The 17,176-nt window shown below is 40.1% G+C and overlaps 1 protein-coding gene across 2 annotated transcripts in view; it reads left to right on the top strand.

Annotated features, from left to right (window-relative positions):
• Positions 1–17,176, top strand: part of PRKG1 (protein kinase cGMP-dependent 1) — a 1,184,543-nt gene that overhangs the window by 73,720 nt on the left and 1,093,647 nt on the right. The window contains exon 1 of one of the 2 annotated variants that reach the window (XM_014866733.3): positions 1,428–3,828. The exons of the other annotated variant lie outside the window; for it this stretch is intronic. Within the exon in view, the coding sequence (XP_014722219.1) occupies positions 3,518–3,828 (311 nt within the window). The 5' untranslated portion in view covers positions 1,428–3,517. Of the gene's footprint in view, positions 1–1,427; positions 3,829–17,176 lie in introns of those variants that run through there. 2 annotated transcript variants of the gene reach the window in all.

The raw sequence follows: 17,176 nt of genomic DNA on the forward strand, positions 1-17,176 counted from the left end.
TTATTGAATGTCTTATTAAGTTATTATGAGATTCCATTAAGGAAGGCATGATAATATTTATTTTCAGTCATGAGGGTTGGGTGCAAAATTGAAGAGCATCAATTTGCCAGAGGTTGGTCTGGCTACTGGTAGAACTTTGCTTCTATTGGAGCTAAGACAAAGAGAGATTGCTGAAAAGTAGGTTGTGAGTTGACTATGGAATTCTAGAGTATGAATTCAGTTCCTTCAAAATTGCATTGTTCTATGTTTTAGCATCTAACATCAAGACCTGATCCCCAATAGGCAGTGGGAGAGCTCAGTATATGCCCTTCCACTCCATTGCATTCCAGATTTGTGGTAGCCACTTCCTAATAAGCAGAAAGTAGACTTGTGCCCGATCTTTGATCTCATAATTTAGCCAGTTAAGTTTACTATGAGACACATAGTAAAATTTGTCTGTTGAAATGCAGGACCTTGATTCTTCACATAAAATTTATTACCAAGTACAATGCAAAAGATGTTTAAGAAAATATTGGAAGCACTCAAAAGGTTGAGATGGAAAACCAGATCCCTCGACATCTAAGCAACTAGTCAAGAACATCATTGAAAAACTTACTTAAAATATTTACTTTGACTTCAAGAATGGAAGAGAAAGCCTAGGATTCTGGATTTTGTATATACAATTATAAAGTATTGACGGAAAAATTAAATTATTTTTTCATAATATAGGCTAATATAACCAAATATGTTTTTGTACCTTGAACACTTTTTAAAGCATAAGTCAATTGTAATAGTCATTTCTTCTTGACCATTTCTTTGCATTTATTACAACAGATTCTTGACTCTCACTATGAGATTCACCATGGAATATATTTTGTATCACAAGAATTCCATTTAAAATGAAAATGTAACATGCGTATATCCTAAAGTTCAATATATGTATGATAGCTCAAACAGTGAAAAAATATATATAACTCAGTGTTAAAAACATCAGTTTTGTTTAAAATATCTGAATTTTTTTTGGTTGAAGTACTTTTTTTTTTCATTTTGGGAGAAAATGCTTTAGTTTCTATTTTCCTTTTTATATGTAAACATGCTTTCTACAAATGAAGCAGAATCTTCTCTACTTTGTGCTGCTTGAAGACATTAAGTAACCTCATTTAAGCCTCAAATGAACCTTAAAACATAACCCTGCTTAGCAGTTGTCTGATGATATCCCCTATACATTGCTTCTGATATATCTTTAGACATAAACTCTTGGCCTCATGGACCCCTATAATAAATCTATAGGAAAAAGTCATTTAGTTTTAAACATTTTTCCCATGGAATTAAAGAATTCCCATAGGTTAAATAAGATAAGAATGTGGCCTTTTGCTTGGGAGAAGGAAAACGTCACAGAAGATCTTTTAGAATAGAGTCAGTCATACAAAGCCACAGTACTTCTGCTTGGTTTGGTTTTAATTAAAACAACAATAATTCAGAAGTATTATTTACTGTCGTCAGTATTTGTAAGCCATTCATGTTTTGTTCATTACAAATGAAAATGTTTGGGGAATTATCCATTTTATATATTGTATTCTGAAATAAATGCACTTCTGAAAATGTCTGTGTTGGAAAGCAGAAAAATTAAGTGTTTTATGTCATCTGTACGAAGAGAATTAGATCATAATCTGTGTGGAAGAATGTTTAAGATTGTATATCCTTTCTTATTGACACCTCTAATTACAAACAAGTATACTTTAAATCAAAAAGCTCTTTAACATGTCACTTGCTAGCTGGTTTGTTCGTTCTTTCTCTTTTCGTAGCTCAGATAGAATAACTTGTGTCTTCAAAAGTGAAAATGACCAAGTTTTTTGAGACTGATATGTGTCCTTGGCTGGATTTAGATTCCAGTGAATAGTTCTGGATTGAAATTCAGTTTTAATCTATTTTCTATCTACTTTGTTTTAGTGTTAAGAAATGGCCAAATAGAACACTGAGGTTTACAACACTGAGTGCCCCAGAATAGTAATTGGAGGGGTGCTAATAAAGATGCTATAAAATTGTCTGAATTGGTGAAAATTTAGATAAATATTAGGAATTTAGGTAGGTATGAAGTAAATATTTGGAGATTCTAAATATGTGTTAGAATGATGGGAGAATTACCCTTGGACAGAAAGGATGCTACCTAATTGTTATCATTTTAGGAAAGATTAACCGGGCAGGAATGGAGTGGGGGTGGGTACAGGTGGTGGTATAGTGCACAATTTACTGCAGCTCATCTAGGCTCCCCCTTCTTTTTGTGATCGCTCTTCTTCAAAGTTTGTGTCTTGCCATCTAAATGGAAGGATTCGGTGCTAACAGCTTGTTTCTCAGGGAAGTAATATTTTTACAGGTTTGGTTCAATTTGGGGATGAACTTTTTGGAGCTTAACAATGATTTTTCCCACCCCCCCAATCCTGCACCAAATTAAGCAAATGGAAGAAGCAAGACCCATCCATAAACTTAAACTCTTCTGCAGACACTAGCTCCAGCGGGAGGGATAGCGGGGAAGCTGAGCGGCTGTCTAGGACCAGAACCCGTTTTGGCCTTTGCCCTAAAAAAAGTTCATTCATCTGAGTTTGGAAGAGACGGAAAGGAGAGTAATTAGCAGAGACAGACGGAGAGTGGCACCACTCCGGGGGAAAAATATCAGAAGCTCCCGTCCCCACACCTTCCCCATAGGCACCTGCATGTAAGGGGAATCCCTTCTAGGCACAGTCTTCCTCTTAACTCCAGAGTGGCAAGTTTCTTTTTAAGCGTTAGCCACCTGTGTGAGGCGCTCCCGGTGGGAAAGGTGGCGTAGAAGAGAAGGCTCAGCCACACGGCTCGGGAGCCTTTCTTGTTGAGACTGGCGGCCAAGATAGCTCCAGAACTCAGCGCTTTCAGGATGCAGAGTCCGCTCTGTCCTCGGACGTCGCCAGGATTGTAGCCCGTTGTCCTTAAGACTGGTGTGCTCTGGAGCTGGCTGTCGCCTCCCTAGTTTGCTAGGGTCCTCCCTGTCCTCTCCCTCCCGCCTCCCCACCCCCAAAGTGGTGCTCCTGCCTCGCTCCGCCCGCACATCCCCCGGCGCGCCCCAGAGGTTTATCAGGCTCCCCACACGCACCGCCGGCTTCCTCCGGCGCCCAGCACGAGTGACCCGAGCCGACCAGGCGCTGCCTCGGAGCCTTCATCCCAGTCCCCTTCTCCGCTCCCCTGCCACCGCTCCTCCCGGCTCTTCTCCCCGGCGCCGAGGCGGCCGCAGCGTTTCGGGTTGAATCCCGGCTTGGACCTGCTGTTTTGCTCATCCCGACACTCAGCCTCTCAGTCAGCCCAGAGAAGTGGAATCTGCACTGAAACTCTCGGTGGCTGGAGCCGGCGGACTGGGCATGCTCAGAAGCCAGGACTGGCTTTGGTCTCAAGTAGGAAGCTTTTGCACTCGGGAGGCAGCGGCGACTTTGGGGAAAGTTGATCAGAGAGGGGAGGAAGCCCCAAGACGCGGAGCAGCGGCAGGAAGGAGCCCCTGGCAGCCCGGAGGAGCATGGGCACCCTGCGGGATTTACAGTACGCGCTTCAGGAGAAGATCGAGGAGCTGAGGCAGCGGGATGCTCTCATCGACGAGCTGGAGCTAGAGTTGGATCAGAAGGACGAACTGATCCAGAAGCTGCAGAACGAGCTGGACAAGTACCGCTCGGTGATCCGGCCGGCCACCCAGCAGGCGCAGAAGCAGAGCGCGAGCACCTTGCAGGGCGAGCCGCGCACCAAGCGGCAGGCGATCTCCGCTGAGCCCACCGCTTTCGACATCCAGGATCTCAGCCATGTGACCCTGCCCTTCTACCCCAAGAGCCCACAGTAAGCAGGGGTTACGCGCCGGGTCCATGCGGCACCCTGGCAGTGGGGAGCTGCGGGTCTCTGTAATGTCTGTCGGCCCCCACCCCTCCTGCTTGCCATGTCTGTCCTCATCCTCAGAAATGTTTCATTTTAACAGGCACTTCTTGCGGGGCTGTTCACGTTTCTTAGAGCCAGACTCACTGCACCTACGTTGCCTTCACGTCTTTGTCAGATGTTAAGCTATTTTTTTAAAAAAAATATACATGTACATTCATATATGCCACTTAGGGTACATAGAGTTTAAACGCGCCCCAGGTGTGTCCGGCTGTGTGTGTGAGTGCGTGTGAGAAGCGAAATAAAAAGCCCCGTCTCCCGATGCCCTGGCAAACCTGCTCAGCTGGAAAATCCTAAATGCAGGCTCGTGAGACTTGAAATGAAATGCGTCTGATACCACCCTTACTTTCTATGCTTTCGTGGCTCTCCCGGATTTCGCTACATGCTGGCGATTCTCACTGGTACTTTCAAACCTGATGTTGTGTCATCATCAAAGTGTCAAAAATAAGCAAATACGCATATAAAAGGGGAGGTTTTTTGATTTCCTGAATTGGATGACATTTACAATCCACAAATGGAAGTCTAGTGTGTTGATTTTTTAAAAGAATATTTTTTCATGACATCTGAGGGAGAATATTGCTTATTTTCCTTAAGGAATTTGCATAATGTTACTAATGGGGGCTCTTCCAGCTCCCAAGAGGATTGCACATTTCCAGGGTCAAATACAGGGAAATATACTTACCTTTGTTGACAATGTGGACACATTGTTTGCCTTACTCCTGGCTTCTGATGCAACCTTTCTGGTATTGTTCTAGCGCTTTAGACAACTGTGTAGTTCTGATGTCAGTGGGCTTCATAACTTCAGTGAGAAAATTGAATGAAACTTGTTACACACCACTCAACTCAGAGTCTTTGAGTAAGTGGCAGGAACATGAGACTGATACAGAATGAGGGAGAGCACCCAAATGAATGGTATTTTTGTGTGTGTGTAAGGAAGATTAGCCCTGAGCTAACATCTGTGCCAATCTCCTCTACTTTGTGTGTGGGATGCCTCCACAGCATAGCTGATGCGTGGAGTAGGTCCACACCTGGGATCCAAACCTGCGAACCAGGGCTGCCAAAGCAGAGCACACAGAACTTTAACCACTCAACCATGGGCCGGCCCCATTAATTAATAGATAGTGACAGAATTGATAAAATGAAGGGTTTTGCTACTCTGTTTCTAATTACATCACATTGGCTGGATGACAGGTGTTACATAATAATACAAAGTCCCTTGGAACCTTTTAATTCATAAAGAGAAGTTATTAATATAAGGAGAAAGAATAAATACTTGATCGTCTCCATTTGTATGTATTGGATTTTTGGGAGCTCCCGAGTATGTACTAATTATTCTTTTGAAAACTTAGAGTTGTGCCTGAACTTGTTGGTTCCCATACAGCATTTGCTGTTCCTTATGCAGGTTTAGCTTAAGGAGGAGTTTGTATTCGGTGAAAATTTGGGGAAGAGACAATAAGGATAAACATATCTGAGATTCTGACCTCACCAACTTGCCCTAATAGTTCAGCAGACTTAGATCTGCCTTAGAAACCTGAATGAACTGCATCCACTTCAACTTTCTCTGGTAAATTAATTTGCAGTCCTGACATGCTTGCCTGTTTTAGCTAACGAGGTACATGGCCATCTCTCCTGGGCCAAGTTTTGCATAATGAAAAAATAACTCAAAGACAGCTCTGCATCTTTAAGCATTCCATAGGATCTCATTTTAGTGTCTGCAGGACTTTGGGGTAACAAAGAACAAACTCTGCTTTTATAACAAGACCATTTTAATAGGTTTTATGATGAAGCATGATCAAGCCATCTGATAACTCCAGTTAAACATTCTATGAGACAAGATCTAAGGGAATCTAGGCAGTAGGGAATGAGCTGTAGAAGGTGGTCAGTTTTAGAAGTCTCTTAGTGCTTGACATGTAGAGCAACTAAATTTTTTTAAAAGTCCATGGTGGAAAATGAAATTAGTGTGGCAAATAATTCACATTATTCTGTTATAATAAACATTTTATCTATGGAACAATACTGTGCGTTCTGATATTTATTTAATAACTTGTGCTTTAAAGAAGTCAGCTGTTAAGGTATCACCCTGATGGTTTTAGTGATTCTGAAGGATTATATTGAAGAAAACGATAGAATGTCTTCCAAGCTTAAATAATTTTGGAAAAACATCTGTTCTTTTTTCACACTTATATAAAAAGAAAACTAGAATAAAATTGGCTTAAGTGGTAGAGTAAGTATACCTTTCTTAAGAGAAAGAGAAGTATATTGTATGCAAAATGATTCTATCTTATGTCATTCGAATGATTGTGCAAGAAAGCTCCACAAAGAATTAGGAAAACTTGTCAAACCGAAGAAGGCTTGTTTGAATTTCAATTTATTTCACTATAAATAATTTGATTTCTACAGACTTGCTGGCAACAAGTGTTTCTTTATATTTCGTCTTTAGTGCAAGTTAAATTTAGTCATCTTTCTTAAACTTGCAGATTATTGTGAGTTCAAGTTAAAATGAAACCATCTAAATAGTCTAAGATTGATTTCAAATTCACGTTCATGTTACTTTTCTATTTCCTTTCCTTTAGATGCAGGTAACTGCCCAGCTAATGTTCTGCTCAATTGTCTGATGTACACAAATATGTTTGTTTACTTTTTGCTTACTGAGGTTGCCTTCTGGGGATTATAATTTTTAAAAACTTCTGTGTTTTAATGATCATTTAAAAATAGCATCAAATGTAAATTGACTTATTAACTTTAATCATCTTAACATTTTGGGTTTGGAATTTTCCTTTTAAGCTGGGAATTGGAGGGAAGGCTCTGCCAGATTCCAGCACAGAGCCAGGGCACTCCTGCTGCACCTGTGAAGTAAGGGTGTGTGTGGGGGGTGTTTGTCTGCCTCTTTCACACCTGTATGGGAATAGCCCCAAGCCCTTCTCGGTTATAAATGTGAAGCCAAGAACTGATGTAGCAAATTGGAATCTATATTCCACTGCTGCCAAATAACTACTTGAGAATGTAAAACTATTAGAGTATTTGTTATGATATAAACTGATCAAATAAACCCTTAAAAATGAAAAAATACATACGTAAAAATCTATTTTATGAGATCAGATAGCCTGTTGGTTGTGTCTACGTATAATGATTCTTATGAACTTTCAAAGCAATTTTATTTCATGATATTTTATTCCTGAAAATTGGCTCTATCATTGGATAGAACATTCAGTTTCTAGTATTTTGATCTAAACCCTTTGCCCATTGTAAATATTCTCAAATCCTTTCCATTTTTCTGTCCCAGGGTTTCATGTCACTTTAGTTGGGCTAGATAGACTTCAGTTCCTCTCGAAAGTTGTTAGTATCTCTGTATTTTTGTTAAGCTGTTGCTTTTCACCCCACAGGTAGCTGTATTTCAGAGAATGATGACATGTTCTTTAATGTTTCACTTGTTGATTGTGACGTACTTTGGAAGAGCTGAGAATGAAAAGAAATATTTTTTCTTGTTTTGAGGGAGGCACTAATTTTAACAAGACCTTATATGTCTTTTAAATCTTGACACTGGTACATCTCAAGAGAAATAGAATCTTTCTAAAGGCTGTATGTTAAATTCTGTAGGAAGTTGAGAGGATTCTAGAATTTTAGTGTAATCGTAAGTGGCATAATATTAAAACATAGATTTCTTCAGAGGTAGCAATTAAATTCCAAATGTGCCCTACAGCTCAGTTCAATAGTTTTATGGGATGTCTGTCATGTGCAACCTATCGCCAGGCATTAGAGGTGAGCAAGATATAGGTCCTACCATCAATGAGTTAACAAGGGGTTAACAATACTGCACAAATAAATATTCTAGAAAGTAGAGTAAGATAAGTCACAGAGGAGGTGCCTAACACAGTTGGCAAAATATAATTGAGCCCATTTAATTTTATGGTATCAGAAACTCTTCTAGAAGTGGAGATATTTAAAGGAAGTATTTGAAGGGTGGCTGTGATTTAGGTGAGTGATGATGGAGTGGGGAGGGCCATCTGCAAAGGGACAAGGCAGCAAAAGAAAGCGGAGGATACATCTGGGGAATGACAGCCACCAGTGGCTGTATTGCCATACCATAGTGAGAAGTGAGGAAAAGCAAGTTTAGGCCAGAGAGAATGAGAATCTCAGTTTCTATTTTATAAAGTAGGTGAGAGGGCTCTTCTGCTTGTTTTTAGAATAATCAAAGATCATTTGTGTGTGTGTGTGTGTGTGTGTGTGTGTGCTTTACACTGAGGACCAATTCCTACCCATTAGTAAAGTTCTGACTCTCAGAATGTTGGTCCAATCCTCCACCCCCTACCAGCATAGTCCTGATAATAGCTGTAGCTATCACAACTAGGTAGGAGTATTTAATTTAACCAAGCAGCGGATGATTACACCTCTTAAAGAAATTGATTTCCACTCTTAAAGGAGCCAAGTTTCTTTTTCCACTCACTTCAAAATGTTCCCATTGAAAATAATCAAATTTTATGCCACAGACTAGCATTGCACATTCCTCACATACCTAGGCAAATGGGACATAGATGAGAATTGAACCTGAAGTTGGTTTTTGAAATTCATCTTTCCTGTTTTTGTGGAGGAGTTAAATTCCAACTTAATGTTATTCTAATAGACTTTCCAATTTAAGTTTCATTGTTAATTTTATGTTACTGTCTATGCAGAAAAATTGAAGTCATGGAAGCCTTTATAAAAATGTATGAGACCATGTTGTTGAAACCCTATTCTTGATCTTTTTTTTTTTTTTTAAGGATTGGCACCTGGGCTAACAACTGATGCCAATCTTCTTCTTTTTTTTTTTTTTTTTCTGCTTTATCTCCCCAAACCCACCCTGTACACAGTTGTATATCTTAGTTGCAGGTTCTTCTAGTTGTGGGATGTGGGACACCGCCTCAATGTGGCCTGACGAGCGGTGCCATGTCCGCGCCCAGGATCCGAACCCTGGGCTGCCGCAGCGGAGCGCACAAACCCAACCACTTGGCCACGGAGCCGGCCCCGATTCTTGATGTTTTGAAGCACAGTCAAGTTGTGGGCCCCTAGAATGGGGCTTATAATGAAAATACTGACAAGCCCTTAAATAGAGTAGCTCTAGAGACTGCCTGAGGATGTAAATGACCGGCTTCCTTCCTCTATTGGGCCACACTTCCAAGCTCCCGCTACTTGTTATTTCACTAAAGAGTTGGGTTTGCCTCCTAATGGAAAGGGGTAGACGAAGGCAGACGATATTTCTATTGTTGCTGTTTGCAGGTTATAAGGCATATGGACACATTTTTTTTTTCTTCTGTCTGCCTAGCAATGGAGGGTCTCCATGGTATCCTAGCAACCAGATTCGAACACCAGGCTGCTGCTCTTTCTGCCATCTCTACCATAGGTGCTGCTGCCCATCCAGGGAATTGGGCCTGTTGCTAGCACTCAGAACCTCCGACTTGAACCTTCTATGCTTGGAGAATGCAAGACAATGTGATAAATAAGCACACGCTGAAAGCAGCATTTACCAGTATGCTCAACAGCTTATTATGCAATCACATCTGTGGCATTTTGAATCCTAATCTGAATTGTTGAGCTGGCGCTGTTTGCCACCCCTTCGCTGACAGCCCTTCTCTACTTCCTCGCACCCAGCCTTCTGACACCCGTTCTCCTTTCCTCTCACCATCTTCTCTAATGACTGCATTCCTCGGCATCTCTTTAAATTTTATTTTCTGAGAAGTTAAATATGTGCAACCTGTTTGAACTCTCTAAATATAATTTTGTTTGTAAGAGCAGAGGAATGTTCTCCCTCCAAAACTGTCATGTAAATGTAAACAATAGCACAAAAACTGCAGCTACACAAAACAGATGTTCAACCAGAGGTGGGACTAATAGCATACTCTCAAAAGTATCTTGTTTCTGAATGGATTTTATAATCATAGTTATTAATATGAAAAAAGCAGGAGAGTAGAGTGGGAAGAAGAGATGTGTGTCAGGTGGGCAGGGAAGGGCTAAACAAGATGTGTATTGTTAAAGCTGTGCCATATTTGCAAAGTTGGAAAGGAGTGATGGGTTTTGTGGGCGAGGAAATAGGCAATAAGATTGGAACAGAATTTGCAAGTAAGATAGTACTTTGTGGATGAAGACAGCCATAGAGAGGAGACACCCAAAATGATGTATTGAAGGCTTGCCTCCTCTGGGAGTGGGAGCCATACTGAGATGTCAGCAGAAAATCATGAGGATGTTTTTCTTTAGACCAATGCTTGTTTTGAATGCTTGTATTGTCCCTTTGAAACATCTATTAGTCTGATTTCCAGGAGGGCTTGGTGGTCTTTGTGCAGTTCACAGTGCAGGGGAAAGGAATGAGGAGAGCAAGTTAGCGCATCATGGTTTCTGAAATAATGGGTCAGAATAGCACTGCCCATCATCGTCATAATGGCTAACATTTTTTAGCACTTATTCTGTGCCAGGCACTGCTCTCTGTGCTTTCCAAAAATTGTCCCTTTTAGCACCCAAACAACCCTTCGAGGAAGATGCCAGATTATTTCCATTTCACAGCACTGAGGTAACAGCCACTGAAGCTCAGAGAAGCTAAGTAACTTACCCAAGGTCACACACTTTCTGAAAGGCTGAGCCTAAATTTGAACTCCAGAGCTATTCTCCTTAGCCACTAGGTTCCTCTGCTTCCCAAAGGGACAGGAGGATTAGGCAATTGCACAAAAACCCAACGACTAACAAAGGCTGTTCTCAGGGGAGTATCTGTTCACCAATAATTAAATAGGAAGCAGAAGTACTTTGGGAGAAAGCGGAAAAAATAAGATAGGATAGTAGTTTCCAAACTTTCCCGCACGTTAGGATCATCTGGGGAGCTTTTAAAAAATCCAGTGCCTAGGTTTTACTGAAAGCCAATTAAAATCAGAATGTTTGGGGGCGGAAGCCAGGCATCAGTATTTTTTAAAGATTCCCCAGGTAACTCCAATGTGCAGCAAAATTTGGGAGCCACTCTAATAAGAACACAACAGGATGTGTGTGTGTGTGTGTGTGTGTGTGTGTGTGTGAGAGAGAGAGAGAGAGAGAGAGAGAGAGAGAGGGAGAGAGATTAAACAAAGGGCCAGGATAAACTTCCCATTTAAAGAGTCGAATGCTTCTATTGCCTAAAACTTCTAGGCCATAGGGGCTTGCAAAAGTAGTAGTAGATTTTTTTTTTGCCAAATGATGGGTGTATACTATCTAATGTCTTATGGTTTATTCTGAATCATTAATCATTACCTTACCTAGCCCGTTGGTTCTCTACCCTGGCTGCATTTTAGGATCACCTAGGGAACTTTAAAAAGTGTCTCTCCTGGGGTGCCACCTCCAGGGATTCTGATTTAATTGCTCTGGGGTGGACCTGAGGTGTAGGCATATTATTTTGGCGCCTAAGGTGATTCTAATATGCGGCCAGAATCGAGAACCTCTTCAGTAGGCCATTCAACTTCCGTTGTTACAGGTTACTTGGTTTCCCATCCTTTGGGAAAGCAGTTTCCTTGGTCCCTTTTGACCACCCCAGATCCCCTGCTTGCTGTGGAGCCAGGCAGCTCCAGCCCTCTGGTCCCCATAGCATCTGGACCTGTCGGTTTCACCATGCTCTCTGGGGTTGCCTGCTATGGACCTGGGGTCCACAAAAGTGGCAGGCACTCTGTTCCCTAGGTAAGTGTTTTCTCTTTCCTGCCAGCCATGAGTCCTGGCCACTGTTCAAATATGACACACATTAGGATCAGCTGTCATCCTAAGTTTATTTTCCACTCTTACTGAGGGCAGCTGCCTCGTTAGCTGGGATGACTGTTTTCTTGGGTCCCGGATGCTTCTAAGAACTGTTGAGTATATGAAGGTGAAACAATGAGGAGCCCCCCTTGGAAAAGCAGCTCTGGGCTTGTAGTGCCTCTCCTTCTGGTATGTGATGTCTCTGCAGCCAGCTAGTTTTTTTTTCCTACAGATATTTTATCCTTTTAAGGCAAACAGCCTGAGCTCAGGCTGAGGAGTACTTTCCAAGGAGGCTTCAGAGAAAGCAAAGCAAGCACATCGAGCTCTCAGCCCCTTTGCAGATGATTTGGTTTGAGGGAACTCATCTGGGCACTGCGGGCAGACCAGCCGTCTGAGATGACACTCGCAATGAGAGAATCTCGGCTGTCCCTCAGGAAGGCTCCTGTGGGAGATGGGATTCCTCCACGCTGTGGTCACAACCGCACTGCTGCCCCTATTGTCTCTTTCTTGTCCTCTTTCCCCTTATAAGCTTATTAAAAACTCCTCAAGATGTTCCTAATTGTCTCCGAGAGGAGCCTATTTACATTTGTAATTTAATCATTATCTTCTCAGGTGAGAATCAGCCAATATAGCACTTTATGTAAGCAATGAAAATAGCTAATATAATTGCACGTACTTTTTGGTAAAAACATCTTAGCGTGAGAGTCACTGGAAAGCTTTCTTTCTCTTTCCTCTTCCTTCTAAAATATGAAAATGTATTCGGCTGACAGCATGTTAAAGCAGAGTAGATGGAATAAGGCTGCCCAGAGGACTGGGGGCATTAATTACACAGGGAAGTTAATCATAAGGAAAGTAAACACTTTCATTATGAATCCCGCTTCATGTCGTGCATTTGCTTATTGGACCTAAATGGGAAGGATAAGAGGAATTAGCAAAATAAAGAAGCAGGGACGAAAGCATGTGTTCACTTATATGGCTTAGCAGTTAGAAGCAGAATGATAGGCAAGAGTTGGTGGTAGGACGTTGGGAAAATATCTGTGTCTTAGAGTTCTTATATTCCAAGAAATGAAAGGATGAGAGTTAGTACAGAAAAAAGAAAGCATGACAATTTAGTGTCAACATATATGACTTTCACCTGCATCAAAAATAAAACGTTAATTACTTTGCCTGTCTAAAGATCGTAAATGCTGATTAAGCTTCACCAGAATTTTTGCTTTAAGACAGATGCCATTTCACTGACTTCCATATAGAGATGGAGTAACTTAGGCCCCACAAAAGCAAAAGAAAATAGCTTAAATTATTAATATGTGTCAAGAGCAGATCTAATGCTATTGACCTTCTGATGTTTAATTTTATTTTCCCACTTCTAGAGCATACGTGCTCTTTAGGAGTAGCACTGTATTTCTTTGAACGTGAAATAATTATAGTGTCAGCCATTCAGTTTAATTTGGTTAATTGTATTAAATGTCAGTGATGACAAATACACCTTAGTTAAGCAAAATACTTTTGGTATTTTCTGAAACAAGTGTATTATGGTAACATCAAGCTTTTGCCAGATCTGGGCCAAGGAATAATGAGATAATGTGAGAGAAAAACACCTCCTTTCTGGATATACTGTATATCATCTTAAGGGTCCAGCTCTATCAATAAATTATGGTTTTGACAGTGCTTCTAAGTCTGGAATGAAAGGAAAGAAAAAGCGATTGTCGTGACAAGAAAGAAAAATGGGAATTCTGAATTTTGCCTTTCTGGAGTTATTGTTACTAATGAAGTGGAAGGTTGGATGGGCCATACTCTCCTGCGTGTGCAGGTGGCTGGCAAACACACTGTATAAGCTAGCACAACTCCACGCTTCCATCTTCATAAGACACACTTTGCCTAAATCATTGGTGACAGAGGAACACATTTTATATTATGGCGAGGCAGACAAGATTGCCTTATATTAGACTTGTGCTGATTTGACAGGTGTCACCACATCCTTTACAGAGAAATATTAAACATCTGAAAGTGACAGGTAGCATTTTGCCAAGGCTGGAATGGCAACTCATTATGTCAGTGGGAGGAGAGAATAAAGAAGAGATGCAGTGGAATAAACCCTGGAGTGTCCACTGTCTGTGCTGTCGAGCATGGAACTTTCTGTAAATCGTGGTCTTCTTTCTAGGTAATTGCTGCTCTCCTATTTAGGAACTGTCTGAGGATACCAAAGCTTAGAAAAGTAAGCCCACAGACACCCAGATAAGTAAGAGTAGTTTTTTGCCACAAGATCCATTCAGTGAATTCCTCTTTATTTTGTGTAAATGGATTTTACTTAATAGAATTTTTTTAGTTCTGAGTTTTTAGAGGAAAATCTTTTTTCCCCCTGTAGTGTATGGTACAGTGCAAAATGAAAGAATTGCTCAAAGTTTCTAGTCATTCATTTAACACTTAACTTTATAAAAATGTAATGCTCAACTGCATCATACATTTGTATGAGCAATGTTTCTTGTTATAGATCTGAAAAGCTTCAGAATATTGTGAAAGAAACTATGTGATGACTTTCTTTTTTTATAGTGGAAGCATTGATCAGGAAATAGTCATTTTTCTTTTCTTCAAAATCTCCCTTCAGACTTTTTTGTTGTTCTTCATAGAAGGAAAATATGACATGAAAAATTAGAATCTGTCTGACTCTGCCTTCCAGATGTCTTAGCATTACTTAGCATGGAGACCTATGTTCTCTTGTTGGGAAAAAAAAGAAACAAGAACTGGATGATTCCTTGTTCCTATAGCACTGAATGGTATAAAACTGAATGTATTACTTTAAAACAGTCCTCCTGAAAAGGAATGGCAAATAAATAAAATCACAAGCCCACTGTGGACGGGGCATCTTTTTAAACTTCTTGCCACCTCTTTACATACTTCACGAATTCATCCACTGTTTCCCTTTTCATTGCTTTGCTTAAGGCATTAACATGTTCATTTCTCCTTCTTTTTGAGTTTTGGGGGGAAATGCCTAGCCTAAAAAAAGTGGGGTTTTTTGAGAGGCAGGTGCTAAAAGGGTATAGTTTATGACTTTTGAAATAATAATAATTAAAGAAAAAACGTCCAGAAATGGAGACTTCAGGCTCTTAAAAGTATTATATGTGTGTGTTTGAGTATTTGTTTACATGTTTATGAGTAATTATAAGAAATCATTTCTGAAAATTCTATTTGAAGAGTATCCTATGATTTCCATCTAAAGTTATATTCCATCTATAGTATAATCATGATTTTTTATGCAGTCCAGAGTTACCCTTCTCCACCCTCAGAAATGAAGAGATCAAAAGAACTAATATTGAACTATTTTGGGGAAGATATCACCTCAAGATGTGCAGAGAGGTGAATGAAGTGGAACACATCAGCAGAACCTTCATCCTACAGTATAAAACAAAACACTGCTCATTACAGAGGAAGCTTCCTTTCTCACGTGACCCTTTCTCTTCTGTGGCTTGTCTTATCTTTTGGTACCACCACTGAAGTCCTGTGCCGTGTAAATCATTTATTATCATAGAGTGGTGCTCTGTCTTCTGGATTCCTAAGGGTTACTGTCAGTGTGATGGATGGAAAATAACTCAAGTATACATTCATTTGTCTTGGCAAGAGTGGCGTTCTCTGCTAGATGAATTTAGAGGTTATTAAATAATATCGAGGTGAACCCTTGCTAGTGAGTTTTTAAATCATCTATGATAGATTTTTTTCCTCCTTCTTCTTGACTCCCATTGCTATATTTCAAAACTTCTCTTTGCAATTCAGTCCATTGCTTTATCAGCATGAAGGGGAAAACTTTTCTTGCTCAAACTAGGCTCACTTTTTTTTTTCTTCATCTTTTTCCTTTTTTCTGGACATAGAGAACACTTTCTCTCATCTTCACAGAAATACGTTATAAAATGAAGGTAGTAATTGTTACTTTTTAGCCTTATCTTTACTGGTCAATCAGTGATGAAGAGAATGATGATAATGATAATTATTACCAAAAATATTTGTCATACTATATGCTGCTTATGCTGTCATTTAATTCTCACAATAATCTGATAAAGTAGGTACTATTATCATTCCATTTTTTCAGATGGAGAAAATGAGACACAGAGAAGTTAAACAGCTTGCACAAAATGAAATAGTGGGCGAGGCACTCAGTACAGGTCTGTGTGACCGAGAGCCCATGCTCATTCGGGATGTGCTGCCTTCCTTAGTTGATTGTCCCAGTAACTCATTTTTTAACAGAAATCGTACTTTCCATTCCCTTTTACAGTTTTGTTTCTTTTATATAGGTCTCGACTAATTTTTCATATACCCACATTTTTCATATGCCATACACCCAAACACCCATAGTGGCCATGGAGGCATTTTCTTTTGGAGACTAGTATCATGGAAGTTCTTTTTACAATAACGCTGTATTTCTGCTGTGTTCAAGTTGTCATCAAATACAACTGTTCCTGTCTAAATCATTTTTTGCTGTCTCATACCTAGAAAGTTTTCCTCATCTTGTACTTGCATATTTTGTTTTTTTTGGTTAAAAAATTTTTAGTGGCCTGTGCTTATCCTTATTGAATCAAATTCCCATTTTAAAGAAACATCCCCTCAATTTACCAATGGTTTCTTTCTTTCTTTTTTTCTCTAAATATTAGTGTCTTAATTTAATTGAATATTATTAGAAAGTTTATCAAATATCTTCTGATCTTTTCTTCTGGTAATTAATAAACATATTCTAGAGATTAGTTTTCAGTTGTTTGTTTATTCGTTCAATCATTTGCCAAATATTTATCAAGTAAGTACTCTAGGGTAGGGCTATACTAGATGTATCTCTTCTCACACCTCAATTGTTTAATCCCTGAAAATCTGTGGTTTTAGAAAATATGCTAAAAAAGACACTGCCTTTTCAGGGCTCTTCCAACATGGATTGGGCCCAGCCTGCTTGTGCTGGAGTCACATTTCACTTCTCAGTGTCTGGCGTTGTAGTGCTGTGTACTTTTCCTTCTGTCCATCAGAGTTTGAATTTCTGTATGTTGGTCCTTGCTACATCTACCTCCCCCTGCAGATGGTAAATTCCATGAAAATAAAACTCGTATTTGTCTTGCTCCATGTTGTATCCTTGGAGCGCAAAACAGGGCTGGCACACGGCAGATGCTTAATAATTCTTTGTCAAAGGAAAGAGGAGATAAAGTCTCTTCATGTTCCTAGGCTCTGAATACTTCATCTTTTAAGTTTAAAATGTTTTAAATGGGAAACTTAAGTCACTGGGCTCAATGGAACCTGGAGGCACTGTTTGGTTTGGCCAGGAAGAGTGTTTTACAAACTTCTGAACTTGAATGCCTCCACCACCTTTGTGGGATTCCCTGGGCTCTCCAAGTTCATCATTGCCCCTGCTGCTGTTTCTCTAGCTCAGGCCTCTTGTTTGCATTATCTGTCTGGCCTCTGAAGGCATTTCAGGTTTTCACTTGAAAAACTGGGATTACATAGTCTTGAAAAGTCCCTTCTAGTTTGAATAATCTGTGATTTTAAATTGTCTTTCCAAGGAAGTGTATTT

The sequence above is a fragment of the Equus asinus genome, chromosome 2, assembly GCF_041296235.1.
Source record: "Equus asinus isolate D_3611 breed Donkey chromosome 2, EquAss-T2T_v2, whole genome shotgun sequence".
Lineage (NCBI taxonomy): Eukaryota > Metazoa > Chordata > Mammalia > Perissodactyla > Equidae > Equus > Equus asinus.